At 44.8% G+C, this 14,122-nt stretch overlaps 1 protein-coding gene and 1 long non-coding RNA gene across 7 annotated transcripts in view; one reads left to right on the top strand and one right to left on the bottom strand.

The window, feature by feature from the left end:
- The window catches only part of LOC309529766, a 589,156-nt gene that overhangs the window by 470,694 nt on the left and 104,340 nt on the right, over positions 1–14,122 (top strand). The gene's annotated exons all lie outside the window — the stretch shown is intronic.
- The window catches only part of HHAT (hedgehog acyltransferase), a 195,262-nt gene that overhangs the window by 177,906 nt on the left and 3,234 nt on the right, over positions 1–14,122 (bottom strand). For 3 of the 6 annotated variants that reach the window (XM_082217683.1, XM_082217681.1, XM_082217682.1), the window contains exons 2-4: positions 12,405–12,562; positions 4,252–4,319; positions 125–238 (exon numbers count right to left, since the gene is read on the bottom strand). In XM_082217683.1, the coding sequence (XP_082073809.1) occupies positions 125–238; positions 4,252–4,319; positions 12,405–12,513 (291 nt within the window). In that variant the 5' untranslated portion in view covers positions 12,514–12,562. The remainder of the gene's footprint in view (positions 1–124; positions 239–4,251; positions 4,320–12,404; positions 12,563–14,122) is intronic. The other 3 variants (XM_082217684.1, XM_082217680.1, XM_082217679.1) reach the window with 1 other exon arrangement.

The following is a 14,122-nucleotide window of genomic DNA, read 5'->3' as shown; positions in this document are numbered from 1 at the left end:
AACGCGTCTACGCTACTAGTACTGTAAAACTAGAGCTTTCTTATTCTTCTTAGAGATAATGTTGACATATTTGTTGATCCAAAGCAATTTCCAAATTAGAGCAGGTCAGCTCAAAGTCGCCTACCTTCTTCATGTAAAGGCTGGACAGCTGTGATACCGTGAGGTGACCGAAAAGAAGCCACAGGATATATCCTTTACCCCATTCCATCCAAAAATTCCATTCAAAATCCATGGGATCCTAGGCATAAATCCATCATAAAAATGGGTTTAAAGCATGAGGAGAAGACTGGAAGTACATGGTCACTGCTTGCATTTAGATTTAGGTCACAAACCAGGAGAAACCATGGCTGAAGAACTTCTGCACAGGTATCCAACTTAACACATAAGGGCTTTTTCTATCACTGTCCATTGAGTTGTAACTCATTGTTTTTAAATTGTAAACCACGTTTGAGTGCATTGAAAGAAAGACAGTATATAAATTTAAGTACTATACTTCCTCCCTGCTCTCGCTCTCACTCTCACTCTCTCTCTTCCTCCCCTGGCAATGTATCCATCACAATCTGTATGGCCACATTCGCTTCCTGAATATATTCCCAGGATGCCTGCCAAGAACAATGCCATCCTTTGCACAATGTTGATCAAAAGGAATTTCCAAATTAGAACAGAAAGCAGACAGCAATCACTGTCTGGGTGTCTGTATGAATTTATGCTGTTAAAAGCGTGGCACAGTTTTCAAGTAGGTGCTGAAAGAATTTTTCCTCCCCTTTGCTTTAGCTTGAAGACTATGAAACAACCACAAAATCTTTAGCGCCGACAAAGCGGCCGTATAACATTTCGCTGTCTGCGGTCCTCATGACATGACAATAGAAAAGCTGTGTGAAGCTAAATTAATACATTATGCACCACATCCTTCTCTTACAAATATATATGTACACACAATAGGCGTATAGGGGAATACACATATGAACACATCCGTATAAATTAACCCAGTAATATGCTAAGGGATTTGGGTGTCACAGTAGCAATGATGCCTTCAGGAGTCGCTGGCTAAGCTGCCCGTCATGAGGGTGGGAAGACTAGATAGTCACACAGGTGCAGGCTGTGCTTTTTTTCTTTAAAAAAAATGTTTAGGGGTACTCTCACTTTCCTACTCATATTGAAATACTGCTCCTCAATGAGGCCAAACTCAGATTCACAAAATGTTTAGGGGTATGCATACCCCTGCATAGGTAAAGGGTAAAGGGACCCCTGATTATTAGGTCCAGCCGTGACCGACTCTCATCTCGCTTTATTGGCCGAGGGAGCCGGTGTACAGCTTCCGGGTCATGTGGCCAGCATGACTAAGCCGCTTCTGGCGAACCAGAGCAGTGCATGGAAACACCGTTTACCTTCCCACTGGAGCAGTACCTATTTATTTACTTGCACTTTGTGCTTTCGAACTGCTAGGTTGGCAGGAGGCAGGGACTGAGCAATGGGAGCTCACCCCTTTGTGGGGATTCGAACCACCAACCTTCTGATTGGCAAGTCCTAGGCTCTGTGGTTTAACCCACAGCACCACCTGCGTCCCACTACATACTCCCCCCCCCCCAAAAAAAGCACTGGTCGTAGGCTTAGCTGCTCTGCTGCTAAGGTTCATTGCTTGCAATTTGCTGAGCTACTCTAATCCTTAAGAATATCGCCAACTGCTGAGCTCCTCAGAAGCTAGGCAGGGCGGGAACTGCTGCCGAAGCATGAGGAACAGACCAAGTCTAGGAAAAGAGCAAGCTGGGGCTGAGTCAGCAGCAAACCATGGGAAGCAAGGAGGACTAGGAAGAGAGACTGGGAGGTTGGATGGGGCGGAGAGAAAGAATGCTCCCAAAAAAAATGATGGAAGGAATTGAAGGCCGATCTGAAAGGGGAAGGGATACTGGGTGGTCAGGGAGGCCACCCAGTTGTTGGGGAGATTGGTGGGGCTCACCTGACCTCCTCCTGCTGCCTGTGTCATGTTTTCATCTTGGGAGTAAAATGGGAAGGCGAGGCAGCACCAAAGTCAATGCAGTGGAAGAACCAGATTAGTTCTGCGGCTATGTTTGGCCCACTAGCCTTACCCCTCCCTCTGTACTTCCCAGTAAGCTGCAGGGATGAGGAGCGAAGCTCCCATATTGATTTAAAGGAAGCAGTGTGGGGGGGGGACCATGGCTCAGTGGTAGAGAACGAACACACAGAGGTCCCAGATTCAATCCCTGGCATCTCCAAGTAGAGCTTCCTGTCTGAAACCCTGGTGATATGCTGACAGTTAGAGTAGGAAATACTGACCTAGATGGGTCATAACATAAAGGTGACTTCCATGTTTCCAAACCTTTGGCCTAAGTGAAATGCCACCAGTTCCTGCAATTACCGTATTTTTCGCTCTATAAGATGCACCCGACCGTAAGACGCACCTAGTTTTAGAGGAGGAGAACAAGAAAAAAATGTTCTCTCCCTCTCTGCTTAGCGCCTCTCCAGCAAAGCGGGAGGAGAAATGGAAGGGGCTCTGCCTCTCCTGCCACTTCCATTTCTCCTTCCACTTTCTGAAGGGGCACTGCGCAGAGAGGGAAAGCTTCGCAGCGGCTCTCCAGTGAGGCGAAGCCAGGAGAGCAAGAGGGATGCTCTCCTGGCTTCAGCGAAAGCAACACGAAGCCTCCAGAGCACAGCGGGAGGAGCGCTCCTGCTGCGCTCAGGAGGCTTCAGGCAGCTATCCTTGAAGCCAGGAGAGCAAGAGGGATCCGTGCGCACCGATCCCTCTTGCTCTCCTGGCTTCAGCGAAAGCTGTGAGGCCTGCATTTGCTCCATAAGATGCACATACATTTCCCCTTACCTTTTAGGAGGGGAAAAGTGTGTCTTATAGAGCGAAAAATACGGTATTTATGAACAGACACGACATATAAGAGACAAGTAAAAGAAGCCAACTAGTTAAAGCATTCCCTCTCAGAGTATCTGAGCATACTGTCATAGCTCTTTACATTTCCAGGGGCAACAGACCCAGGATAGATGAATATCTCATTAGAACAGGCTTGCAAAATGCGTAATCAGGCCAGTTCCATCCCTTATTGCTATTCCTGCAGAAGTTGAGAAGGAATACAGTCAACAGCAGCGATATATTGCAGCAGCCTTCCTCAACCTGGTGCCATTCAGATGTTTTGGACTACAACTCCCATAGGCTCCAGCTAGCAATGGTCAGGGATTCTGGTAGTTGTAGTCCAACAAAATCTGGAGGCCACCAAGTTGGCAAAGCCTGCATTAAGGCTGGAGATAGGTCAGACCCTTTGTGAAACACTGCTTTGTTTGAGGAGGAATTTCCAGATTTGCTTCAAATTTCACCAGAGGTAGAAATCTAGAGATAACCAAACCCCATCCCCACGGATTTTCATTATAAAATACAGACAACGCAGCAATCCAATCTTATGCATGTTTACTCAGAAGAACGCTTCACTGAATTCAATGGCAAGTCTGCGTAAAACTGCAGACTAATTCTCTTTTGTCTCCTCTTAAAAATTCTGCAGATGTTTCAGCTCTAGAAAAAAGCTACCCAAATTTGTTTCACGTTTTTGCTTTAGACTGAACATAGGTGGCATAACCAGTTAAGGCGAATTGTCAACAATATCTTCATCGTCATGCCAAAAGCTTTGGGTAGGCTGGCCTAAACAATAAGGTTTCTTGTTATAGCAGGCATCAAAAACAGGAAAACAAAGATGCCTGCCTAATATTAATAATGATTGCATATACTGAATAATGCTGTGTGGTTTTTTAACTGTTGAGTTTTTAGCGTTTGTTCCACTAAACATGAAAAAGGGAAGAGGAAATCTTGTTGTTGCTTTTCCTAATAGTTTTATTTAGCTCATATGATGACAGTAGTAACAGGTGCTTGCGACATTGACTCCTGAAAGATAAGTGTGCAAGCAAATCTGAATTTGTTTGCACACTAAAGTCCACACAGCTGCACAGATCAGATCTGCAAAGTTTAATGCAGCACTTAGTTCAATTTCTCCGCCAAGCAACACAGGCCATATTAATTGGCAAGCCTAACCATGCCAACCTGACAAGCCATATGGCACAGGATAGCATTGGGGCTCCATCACAATTTGTGCCAAACTGTTCCTTCTTCATCCAGAGCGCAATTTAACACACCAGTCATCAAAGCCAATTACAGTTCACTGAAAGGCAATTCAAACTGCTTATTCCCATGCTTATTCAAATTAAAAGTAATATCTCAGCAATATTCGTTGACCTTACCTTTCTAAATCCTCCAAACAGTGAATCAGTTTCCAGCTCAAATTCTCTATCAAGTTCCTCTTCATACTCTGCCAGGAATAACAGATCATTAAATAAGAAGTTATTATCAGGAAGTAACAGAAGTTGGCTGTTTCTTATAAACAGCTCAACATGTACATCAGTTTCTGTTACGCAACAACTGCAACCTAACCCAAACTATTAAACATGAAATCCCACTAAGCCTAGCAGGGCTTATTTCCAAGTAAGCATGTATCCTTTCCTAGTAAAAAAAAAAACCCCAAACAAAGCCATGGCTGACTTAGGAGGGCAAAAATCCATCAAGCCGTTTTGGAATAGAATGAAAGAAATGGACTGGGTTTCATCAGGGCTTAAATGCCTGAAGGTGAGAAGTTAAGAGCAGGTCTTTCAGGACCCTGGACAGAGTCTAGGAAACACAGGACTTATTTCAATGAATGCATCTTCCCAACTGAGACAAGTGCTCCTTGAAACTGTCCACTCCATCTCCACCCCTTTGCTGAGAATTGTGGAGCCTTAAAGGAGTAGCGCTTTGGAGCAGAATCTAGCACGTTCCAGGCATTCATGCAAGGCACCTGTGCTCAAAGGATGGAGCCTTTGATCCAGTCTCAGGGGGTCTCAGGATCAGTGGGAGTGTTCAGGCCCAATGGCCTGCTCCTCAGACAGCCACCCTGGCACCTCAGCCTCTGTGTCATCGCTGGAGCACGGCAACATGCTTAGGCTGAAAATGGAGCTATTACAGATTGTGTTTCTATGTCAGAGGGGGCCAGCTGTCAGATTCAGTCATCACCAGCAACTCCATCTTAGTCACCCACAGCCCTGCCAAATTTTAAAGCAAGGTGTGGTGTAGAAAAGCCTTGTGTTGACTTTCCTAGAGGTGAGGATGGGCACAACATTTCATATCCCCGCCACAACCTGACGACTTCCACTTGCTGAAATACTTAGTGCTAGTTAAAAGAGACAAGGAGTCAAAATGCTAACAGGCCAATGATGCCAAGCCTTCATTCTATAGACATTTTTACTAAATAGTGGAAAGGTGCAAAATGAAACCAAGATCTTTCATCAGAAGTGGCCACTCACTGTGCGACCATTAGACTCAGAAAGGAGTAACAATCAGTTTGACCAGGGCTTAAAATTCATTGCACATCTTTTAAAAATAAATAAATGCTATTTTAGTTCTACTGCATAGCATCACAGAAAACCCATGTTTAAAAGCATTGAAGCAAGTGGTTCCTTTCTAACGATGCATGTCTATTTTGGTTTATTGCATTATCACTTAAATTTACACATAAAAGCCAGACTAATTAGATTTTTGTAATATTCAGCAGCATTCATATTCCATCCTTCTACTGTAAAACCAATGTTCAGGGTGGCCCACAGCATACTAGCAATAGTCAAAAAAGCATGTGAGCGCTGTGCTAGATAGTCAATGTCTTCAATTTCACAGAATGTGTAACAGTGACCTACTGAATTGATCAGATAGCTTATTCACAGAAAAAGTGACAAATATAGGCAAAAGGAGCATCAATAATAAATGTGAGTGGTAGGTAGCAGTGAAGCAATAGTTGAGAGTTCAGTCTGTAAGGTTATCAAAAGCAGAATTCCCTTCCAACTTGTCCACCCACGGGCTTTCCAATTAATTTTCTCTCTCCCTTGCATACCCAGCAACTTCTGTTACAGATCCACATCCATTTCCTGGGCTTCCTTCACAGCTTGCTGGCGTTTCAAATAAATGCAGATTTAACCTGAATTTAATCAGTCAATTAATTAATCTGTTAAAAGCCAGATCTGCTAACAATTAACAACAGCCTTAAGACATGTGTGTGTGTGTGTGTGTGTGTGTGTACGTTGGTACTGCCCTTGCACAACTATTGGCTACTCAGAGCAAAATTTTCAACATGTATAATCCACTGAATATCAAATGCACTCTTGCCCACAATTTATCCCCAACAAAAGCCTGTCAAGTCCTATTTTGGAGTCACACGGAAGAGAGACTGCCTCAGAGGTTCAAACAGTTAACTTTGCTTAGCTGAAGGGGGAAGAAAAAAGCTCTGCGAGCGAGGAGCCAAACGCTTGATTTATCACCTTTGCTTTTCTGAGGGGGATTCTTAATTTCTACCTGAAGAAATTCATCTCTCAACAGAATGAGTTTTTGCTCTCACTTTGTGACACCCAAGATAAATCTCAAGGGAAAGCGTCATCTTCTCTGAGGGATTTTTGCTGCTTCTTTTTCCTTTTTTCCCTGGTCAACCTGCAGACCCTATTAATCCAGCACCACTGACCTTGCAGAGAGCAACCCCAAAAATGTAGACTAAGAAGTATTTTATTCAATAGACGCAGAACTTTAATGAGTTACTTTGGAGATTATTTAATGGCACGTGAGGCTTTATCGCTGGCTGCCTCCAAAGCATGATTATAAGGTGCTTCTGCTAGACACAGATAGAGCAGCGCAGGCAGAAATCAAAGGTTTAAAAGAGGAGTGAGGAACCTTTGGCGCTCCAGATACTGCTCAACTACAACTCCCATCAGCCCTAGCGCTAATGTGAACATGCCCATAATTCATTTTCAAAGCATCACTTCTCCAACATTATGCTATCAACTGCTAGGGTCAGAACAGCCAGCAGATTAGTGGCAGAAATGAGCATGCACAAATGCCTACTGACAAAGATGGTGCCATGATTGAACTGTACAACAGACATAGATAACTGTATTTGTGGGCAGAAGGCGGCGGGGGCAGGGGGAACAAACTCACAATCAGAGTCATTTGGGGTTCTCAGGTCCATCCTCAGCCTATGGGACACTTAGGGCAGGCAAAAAAAAGAAACATCAGGGAAATATCAGGCGGATTAGCCATTCTTCTCCCAACTCCTTCTGAGGTTCAAAGCGAGTATTAATAACAACACCAGCAGCAACATGTGTTTACCACCCTATACCCACAGGTCTCAGGGTGGTTCACAAGATAAAATCACAATATAAGAATGTAAAATACACAATAAAAACAAAAACAAGAAGAACCCAACTATCCCCCACCCTCCTCAGAATCTCCTGTTCTCACTCAGTCTTTTGATCAGGATAACCAGCAAATGTCTGCTCACACTGTCCTTCATGAACGGTGTGTGCTTTGTCCCATCCTATTTTGCATCCCCTGCATAACATTTTCTTCCTGCTTTACTCTGGCAGAGTCTACTGCATGCTCATCCACTTAAAGATGGCTATTTGCTGATTCTAAACCTGCCTATTAAGTACAGTTATCAAGTCTGCTGCTCAAGGTTGCCCTACAGCAGACACACTCTTCAACCCTCTCTATCTGGTCTAGACTTCCTGCAAATGCCCAATCAGCATCCTCCAATCTCTGGGACCAAAGTGACAAAATGCTGCCCTAGCACTGGAGGCTGGGGAGGACTTGGATCAGCCAAGGGAGGATGTGGCAGTGCCCGAACAAGAGCCTGAGGGTGCAGTCTTGCCACCTAGAGCCAGGTGCCACCTCTGCAGATGGAAGCAGCAGACCGATGTGGCCAGACAGACCACACATTTGCAATCCCATCATCCCTGCAAGGTGAGCAAGTGTCATGAGTGAACATGCCACACCTTGTCTTTAAAAGCTCGGCGGGTGCGGTAATGAAGCCTGTTGGGAACCATGACTTGTGAGCCCTGTATCTGCTGCTGAGTCTGTACCACTACATACTTTACTTCCAAGTAAGAATCTCTCTCCGCATGTCAGGCAGAAACCTGGACACAATGAATGTTTTTTATATAAGCATGTACCTTAAGCAAACCTTGCTTTATTTTTATAGTCATTTTCGGTATATAAAGACAGAATGCAGCACTGAAAAAATGAGTGCAAAAGTTGAAGAATCTATGTCTGCTTGCCCTAATCACAACATGCAAGATAGGGATTGCATTTCCAACATTTGCAAAGACTGTTTTGCTATCTCCCCCTAGTGGGGGAAAAATAAGCATGGCAATTTACTTCGAGTCAAAGTAAAAATGTTTCGCCACAAACAAAGGTTGTGTATTCTTTTTATATATACAGTGGTGCCCCGCAAGATGAATGCCTCGCAAAACGGAAAACTCACTAGACGAAAGAGTTTTCCATTTTGGAGGTGCTTCGCAAAACGAATCTCCTATGGGCTTGCTTCGCAAGATGAAAATGTCTTGCGAGTTCCTGCGGGGTTTTTTTCCTCCCCCCCTTTTAAAAAGCCGCTAAGCCGCTTATCAGCTGATCCGATAAGCTGATGAGCCGCTAAAAGCCGCTAATAGCCGCTAATAGCACTAATAGTGCTAATCCTCTAATCCATCAATGGGCTTGCTTCGCAAGACGAAAAAACCGCTAGACGAAGAGAATCATGGAACGGATTCTTTTCGTCTTGCGAGGCATCACTGTACATTAAAATATCCAAGGCACATCTGAATGAAGCCATCAAATTGCCAGATTCAGAAAGCTCAACAAGGAAGAGGAACACTTAATATATTGAGCATATACATGAATGATTCACACGTGGAATGCTCATATCTCATGTGCATGTGTGCAAGGGGAGAGGATATCTGGACAAGAGAAGAGCGTTATCCAACCCACTGAAACTGATAGGAACGTAGGTACAGTATATGTGTTTATGGAACAGCAGCAGTTTGCACTGCTAGCCTCATTGGAAATAAAAGGAGAATTATGTTGTTAGTGACTTGTTCCCAATAATGGAAACTGCCTTTAAAAAGAGATCAGTCACCCAACAGAGCTCTTCGCTGGCATCCATCTGCCTCAGGAGACAATGGAGTGTGCCTCCGGGGGTGAAGTCAAACTACGGCATTAGCAGCACCAAAGTGACCTCCCCAGGATGCAAGTCTAGGCAGCGTGGTTGGGCTGCCCAGACAAGGCCACCACCCTCCATCAGCCTCACTGATGTGGTCCAAAGGAAAGAAGAGCGATACGTTTGGCACCAGCTTGGCTGCAGGAGTTGACAGAAGGAGGCACCATTCAACTGTCTTAGGGACTCCACTCTGTATTTGTGTAGGGTTTTACTCCTTAGACTTTTCTTCTCCCGAAGATGTCCCCCTTCTCCTTCCCAAATTGACAAGCATTGTCTGCCCCTCACATCCCTCCACAGAACTCGATACTGTAACTCGATAGTGAGACCTGGGAGTTTGATGGGTGTGGGTGTGGTTGGAAGGTGGTTTGTTTGGTTGTTGTTGTTGTTTTGCTTTTGTTGTTTTTAAGGGATGGCATCCAATTTCGTTGCACTTGTGCAATGTTGCACTAGTGTAATGACAATAAAGAATCTATCTATCTATCTATCTATCTATCTAACATGCAGAAACCGCATTCTTGACCATTGGACCCACTATGGGTCTCGTCCGCTCAATCCACCAGAGCCTGTCTTCTGATGCAGGGGAAGTCCCTAACTCACTAGGGGTTTGAGGCCCACCGACTACCCTCACCTGGTTTAGCCGGTCAGGTGAAGCCGTTTCCCAGGGTGTGGCCACAATTGCATGCTGGCAGCTTCTAGGACCAGTAGTGATGTATGGAAGTGAGAGCTGGACCATAAAGAAGGCTGATCACCAAAGAATTGATGCTTTTGAATTCTGGTGCTGGAGGAGACTCTTGAGAGTCCCATGGACTGCAAGAAGATCAAACCTCTCCATTCTGAAGGAAATCAGCCCTGAGTGCTCACTGGAAGGGCAGATCCTGAAGCTGAGGCTCCAATACTTTGGCCACCTCATGAGAAGACAAGACTCCCTGGAAAGATTGGGGGCACAAGGAGAAGGGGACGACAGAGGACGAGATGGTTGGATAGTGTTCGCGAAGCTACCAGCATGAGTTTGACCAAACTGCGGGAGGCAGTGGAAGACAGGAGTGCCTGGCGTGCTCTGGTCCATGGGGTCACGAAGAGTCGGACACGACTAAACGACTAAACAACAACAAAGCTTCTAGGAGTCACCCACAATTCAGAACAGACAACACGCAAAAAGGCCTGTGACACACTTGAGAACCATGGACACAGCAGCAAGACATGTTCAACAGGAACAGAACTACCACAAGACAAACACCTGTGTCTTCCCCCTAAGTACATCCTGATGGGTAGGAACTCCACACCCAACTGATAAATTGAGACAGCAAAGCATCCTTCCTTCTGTTCTTAAGCAACATATCCCATTGAGAGGGAGAAAAGGTCCACACTTCCAATAAAAAGTGCTATCAAACATTCTCCGACAACTGTGACTTTCAACAGGTATGCATTTTAATGCTATGAGAGAATCAGGGAAAACTGATGTACTTATGCCAGAAGCACAAGGAGGAGAAAGGACTTGTTGGTTGCATTAATTTCAAAGGTGATATCCAGTTGCAGCAGTCCACAGCCATTCTGCAAGCGGGGGACCTTGTTCTTAACATAATGCAATAGCCAAATGCAAAAGCTGTGTTGCCCTTGGGAAAGGTGCCGAGCAACACTGAGCGCAACTGCTGTTATTGCACTCAGTAACACTCTTGTTCTGCAGCTGCCAGCGCAACAGCTATTGTTATGCCTGTGCAACGTCAGCTCTCAAAATTATTGTGCTGAATTATGTTCAATCTCACCCCAAAGCACCAAGTCTGCTTTGAAAACTATTCTTAAAATATATTTATAGAAACCTAACATTCAACAGATATTAGCAAGGTGGGTTCTATGCTCAAGGTGTAAACATTAACATAGATAAAGCACATACACCGTGCAACTGAGGCACGCAGAGTACACAAGACCAACCTTTTCACAGTGTGTGCAATTTACCAGTAGAATTCACTGGCACACAATGAGTATAACTATGGATAACTGTGCTGAAGCAACGGCTGCAAAATTAATGGGAAACTGGACATCAAACTGGAAATTGACAAAAACAGAAATGATCAACAAGGACTGGGGCAGTCTGCTAGTGTCACATGCTGTTAAATACTCTTGCTGAAGTAGCAGGAACAGACAACTTCCTCTGAAAATGGAAATGGCTACACACCCATCAGAAACTCATCACTCTGAGTTTCTAATAATCCAATCGCTTTACAGCTAGGAGACCACCCCAACCTCAGATGCACAAGCTGATATCAATGTAGCCCCTAAGGAATGGCCTTCATCTTTTACATCTTACTTGGATGGCTCCCTCCTTCCTCAAGACCTTCACTTTCCATTAAAGGAGTTATCATCCTGAGAGTGGGTGCATCCCCAAATCCCTCAATACACAGAGCTCTCTGAAACTCTTAGCTTCTGCAAGTAAGCTACCTTGGCCAGAAGGTGCTCAACATGCCTGTCTGCTTAATTATTTACCTGAGCCCTTGTGAAAATATAGTGGTACCTTGGTTCTCAAACTTAATCCATTCCGAAACTGTTCGGACACCAAGGCATGGCTTCTGATTGGCTGCAGGAGGTTCCTGCAACCAAGTGGAAGCCGCGTTGGACATTCAGCTTCCGAAAAACGTTCACAAACCGGAACACTTACTTCCAGGTTTGTGGCATTCAGGAGCCAAAAAGTACGAGTACCAAGGCGTTCGAGAACCAAGGTACGATTGTACAAATTAACCAAGTGATAAAGTATGTGATAGGTAATAAAAAAAAGGACTTAACCAGACCAGAAGCTATACACGGTGGCATATTATGATCCAAGTAAACAGTTTCGTACAAAATGTAAATGCCACTTCTCAAGGGTTAAACCATTAAGCAAATGAATTTAAGTCACAAACATCCATAGCTCTCCATCACGCAAGAAAAATACTCTTGTTAGGAAAATGAAAACAAATTTCCATTGTTACCCATTTGAAAACACATTAGTGGGCTAACCTTCAGATTTACGTCGTCTTTTCCTTTTACAAAGTAAATGTCAACTGACTGCTTCTAGTGGTCCCTGACTAGCTGAAGTACAAACCTTGAATTACACTTTCATTAAAAGGAGATGCACAGCTTGTGTACCTTCCACCTGGCTCCGCTGCCGCTCTCGGCTCACACAAAGGAAGGGTACCCGCAAGCTCCGGGCAAAAAGCCTTTGTAGGGGGGCCCTGCTGGGAGCTGTTACAAAGTACTCCATTAAAGACATACTATTTAAGTCAATACATTGTGAACTACAAAAGCAAAAAATAAAAATAATAAGTACCTAACGAGAATGAGCCTGAAATAGAGCCTTACCTCGAGAGGCTTGGAAGACTTCATAAAAGGAATAAAAATGAAAGCCGAAGGAAACGAACAGGTAAAGAGACAGCTCCCATACCGGCAGCAGTCCTAATTGTAACGGCATTTTTCCGGGTTCCCGAAACCTAGGAGGACAACATCCTGGTAGATAGGGCCTGCAAAACAAGAAGATAATTTTATGAATTTTTAAAAGTAGATCCAGAGGAGTCTCCAGGATAGGACAACAGTTCTATGTGGAAGATAATATTAATCTGAACTGTCAATCATGAGCAATGGCAACTGCATTATTATAGAACAGTCCAGTTCAGGACCCAATGCACACATAACATGAGTTGCCAGTGTGGCACTCACAGCTGTGCATGTTGCCCTCAGAGGCCTTTCCAGGCAACCACAGAGTCCCATCCACCTACCCCTCCCGCTGCTGAAAGAAGCCTTCTTCAGCCTCGTTGAAGCATGGAGAAGGGTTTCGAGGGGAGCATGGTGTTACCAGCAGGCGACGGCCCTTCCCCTAAAGGAGAGAAGCCTGTTAGCATCTCTGCTGCTGTTTGCACCAGGGAGGATGGGGTTCGTGGGTCCTTTGCTTGTGTCTCAGGGCTTGCAAAGGAGCAAGTTCAGCATGGCAGGCAGGCGCTTCAGCCATTGTTCACCATGAATAGAATCCTGCACTGAAAATGATTTTCAGGTCAGTGTTCTGTAGAACGAAATAATGAACGGACAAGCAGAAAAATGTATCATTCTCAGTGCTGTTTTTCTAGGGAAAAGGTGCCAGAACTCATATGAACACCTCCCTCTTGCAGTACCAGCAAGTTCTGGCTAAAAAAGGGCCCTGATTCATTCCCATTTTATACCATCCCCCCCTCCCCAAGGACACAAAAGCTGTATGGATATGTTTCCATAAGGGATGGGCTGTAGCTCAGTGTCAGAGAAACCTGCCTTGAATGCAAAAGGTCCCAGGTTCAATCCCCAATATCTCCAGGTAAGGCTGGAGGGAAACCCTGGAAAGCCACTGCCAGTCAGTATAGACCTGGGATGGCCAGGGATGATGGGAGCTGCAGTGCAGCAACATCTGGAGTAGACACTACAGAGTTAGATGAACCACTGGTCTGGCTTGGCGAAAGGGAGATGCCTATGTTATCCCTATGAGTAGTTTCTCTTCCAGGCACTGACCACCTCCAGGCCCAGCTAACTTCACCAAAGTTGCTACATGATACACCTTGAAACTATGCCATTGGAGTCAGGGCAGCAATGGTGGCCAACCATGACAAATTCCATTTGCTATTCTTAAAATCCATGGCTGTTTGGTTTACTACAGCTCTTGCGGGAGCAAGGAGGGGGCAGGTGATGTTCTTTTGCCACACTGCTGCCCTGTGGCATTTTTGGAAAATGATGCAATGGGAAGGGAAAAGGCCATGGGAAGAGACTCTTTGTTGTTGTTCCTGCCTCCCCGTTTTCCTACAGATATTTCCTCAGATATTCCCCAAAATGTTTCTACCTATACAGATTGTTAGCTGTGGGAGGGAGAAGTTAAGCTGGACACCGACCGAGAACACTATTTTATAAATATATGTCATCCCAAAAAGGTTTGCCAACTTTTCTGTTCAAACCATTCTGGAACCTCAAGTTGAGTAGCTCTGAGCATGTGCAGAGTATCTTCCATCTAAGGAAGGTATCTTCAACCATTACAGAACCAGGACCCACTTTTAACCCAAACATGC

Source organism: Podarcis vaucheri, assembly GCF_965113315.1.
Source record: "Podarcis vaucheri genome assembly, chromosome: 3".
Lineage (NCBI taxonomy): Eukaryota > Metazoa > Chordata > Lepidosauria > Squamata > Lacertidae > Podarcis > Podarcis vaucheri.
This window is presented reverse-complemented; position numbering and strand designations above follow the sequence as displayed.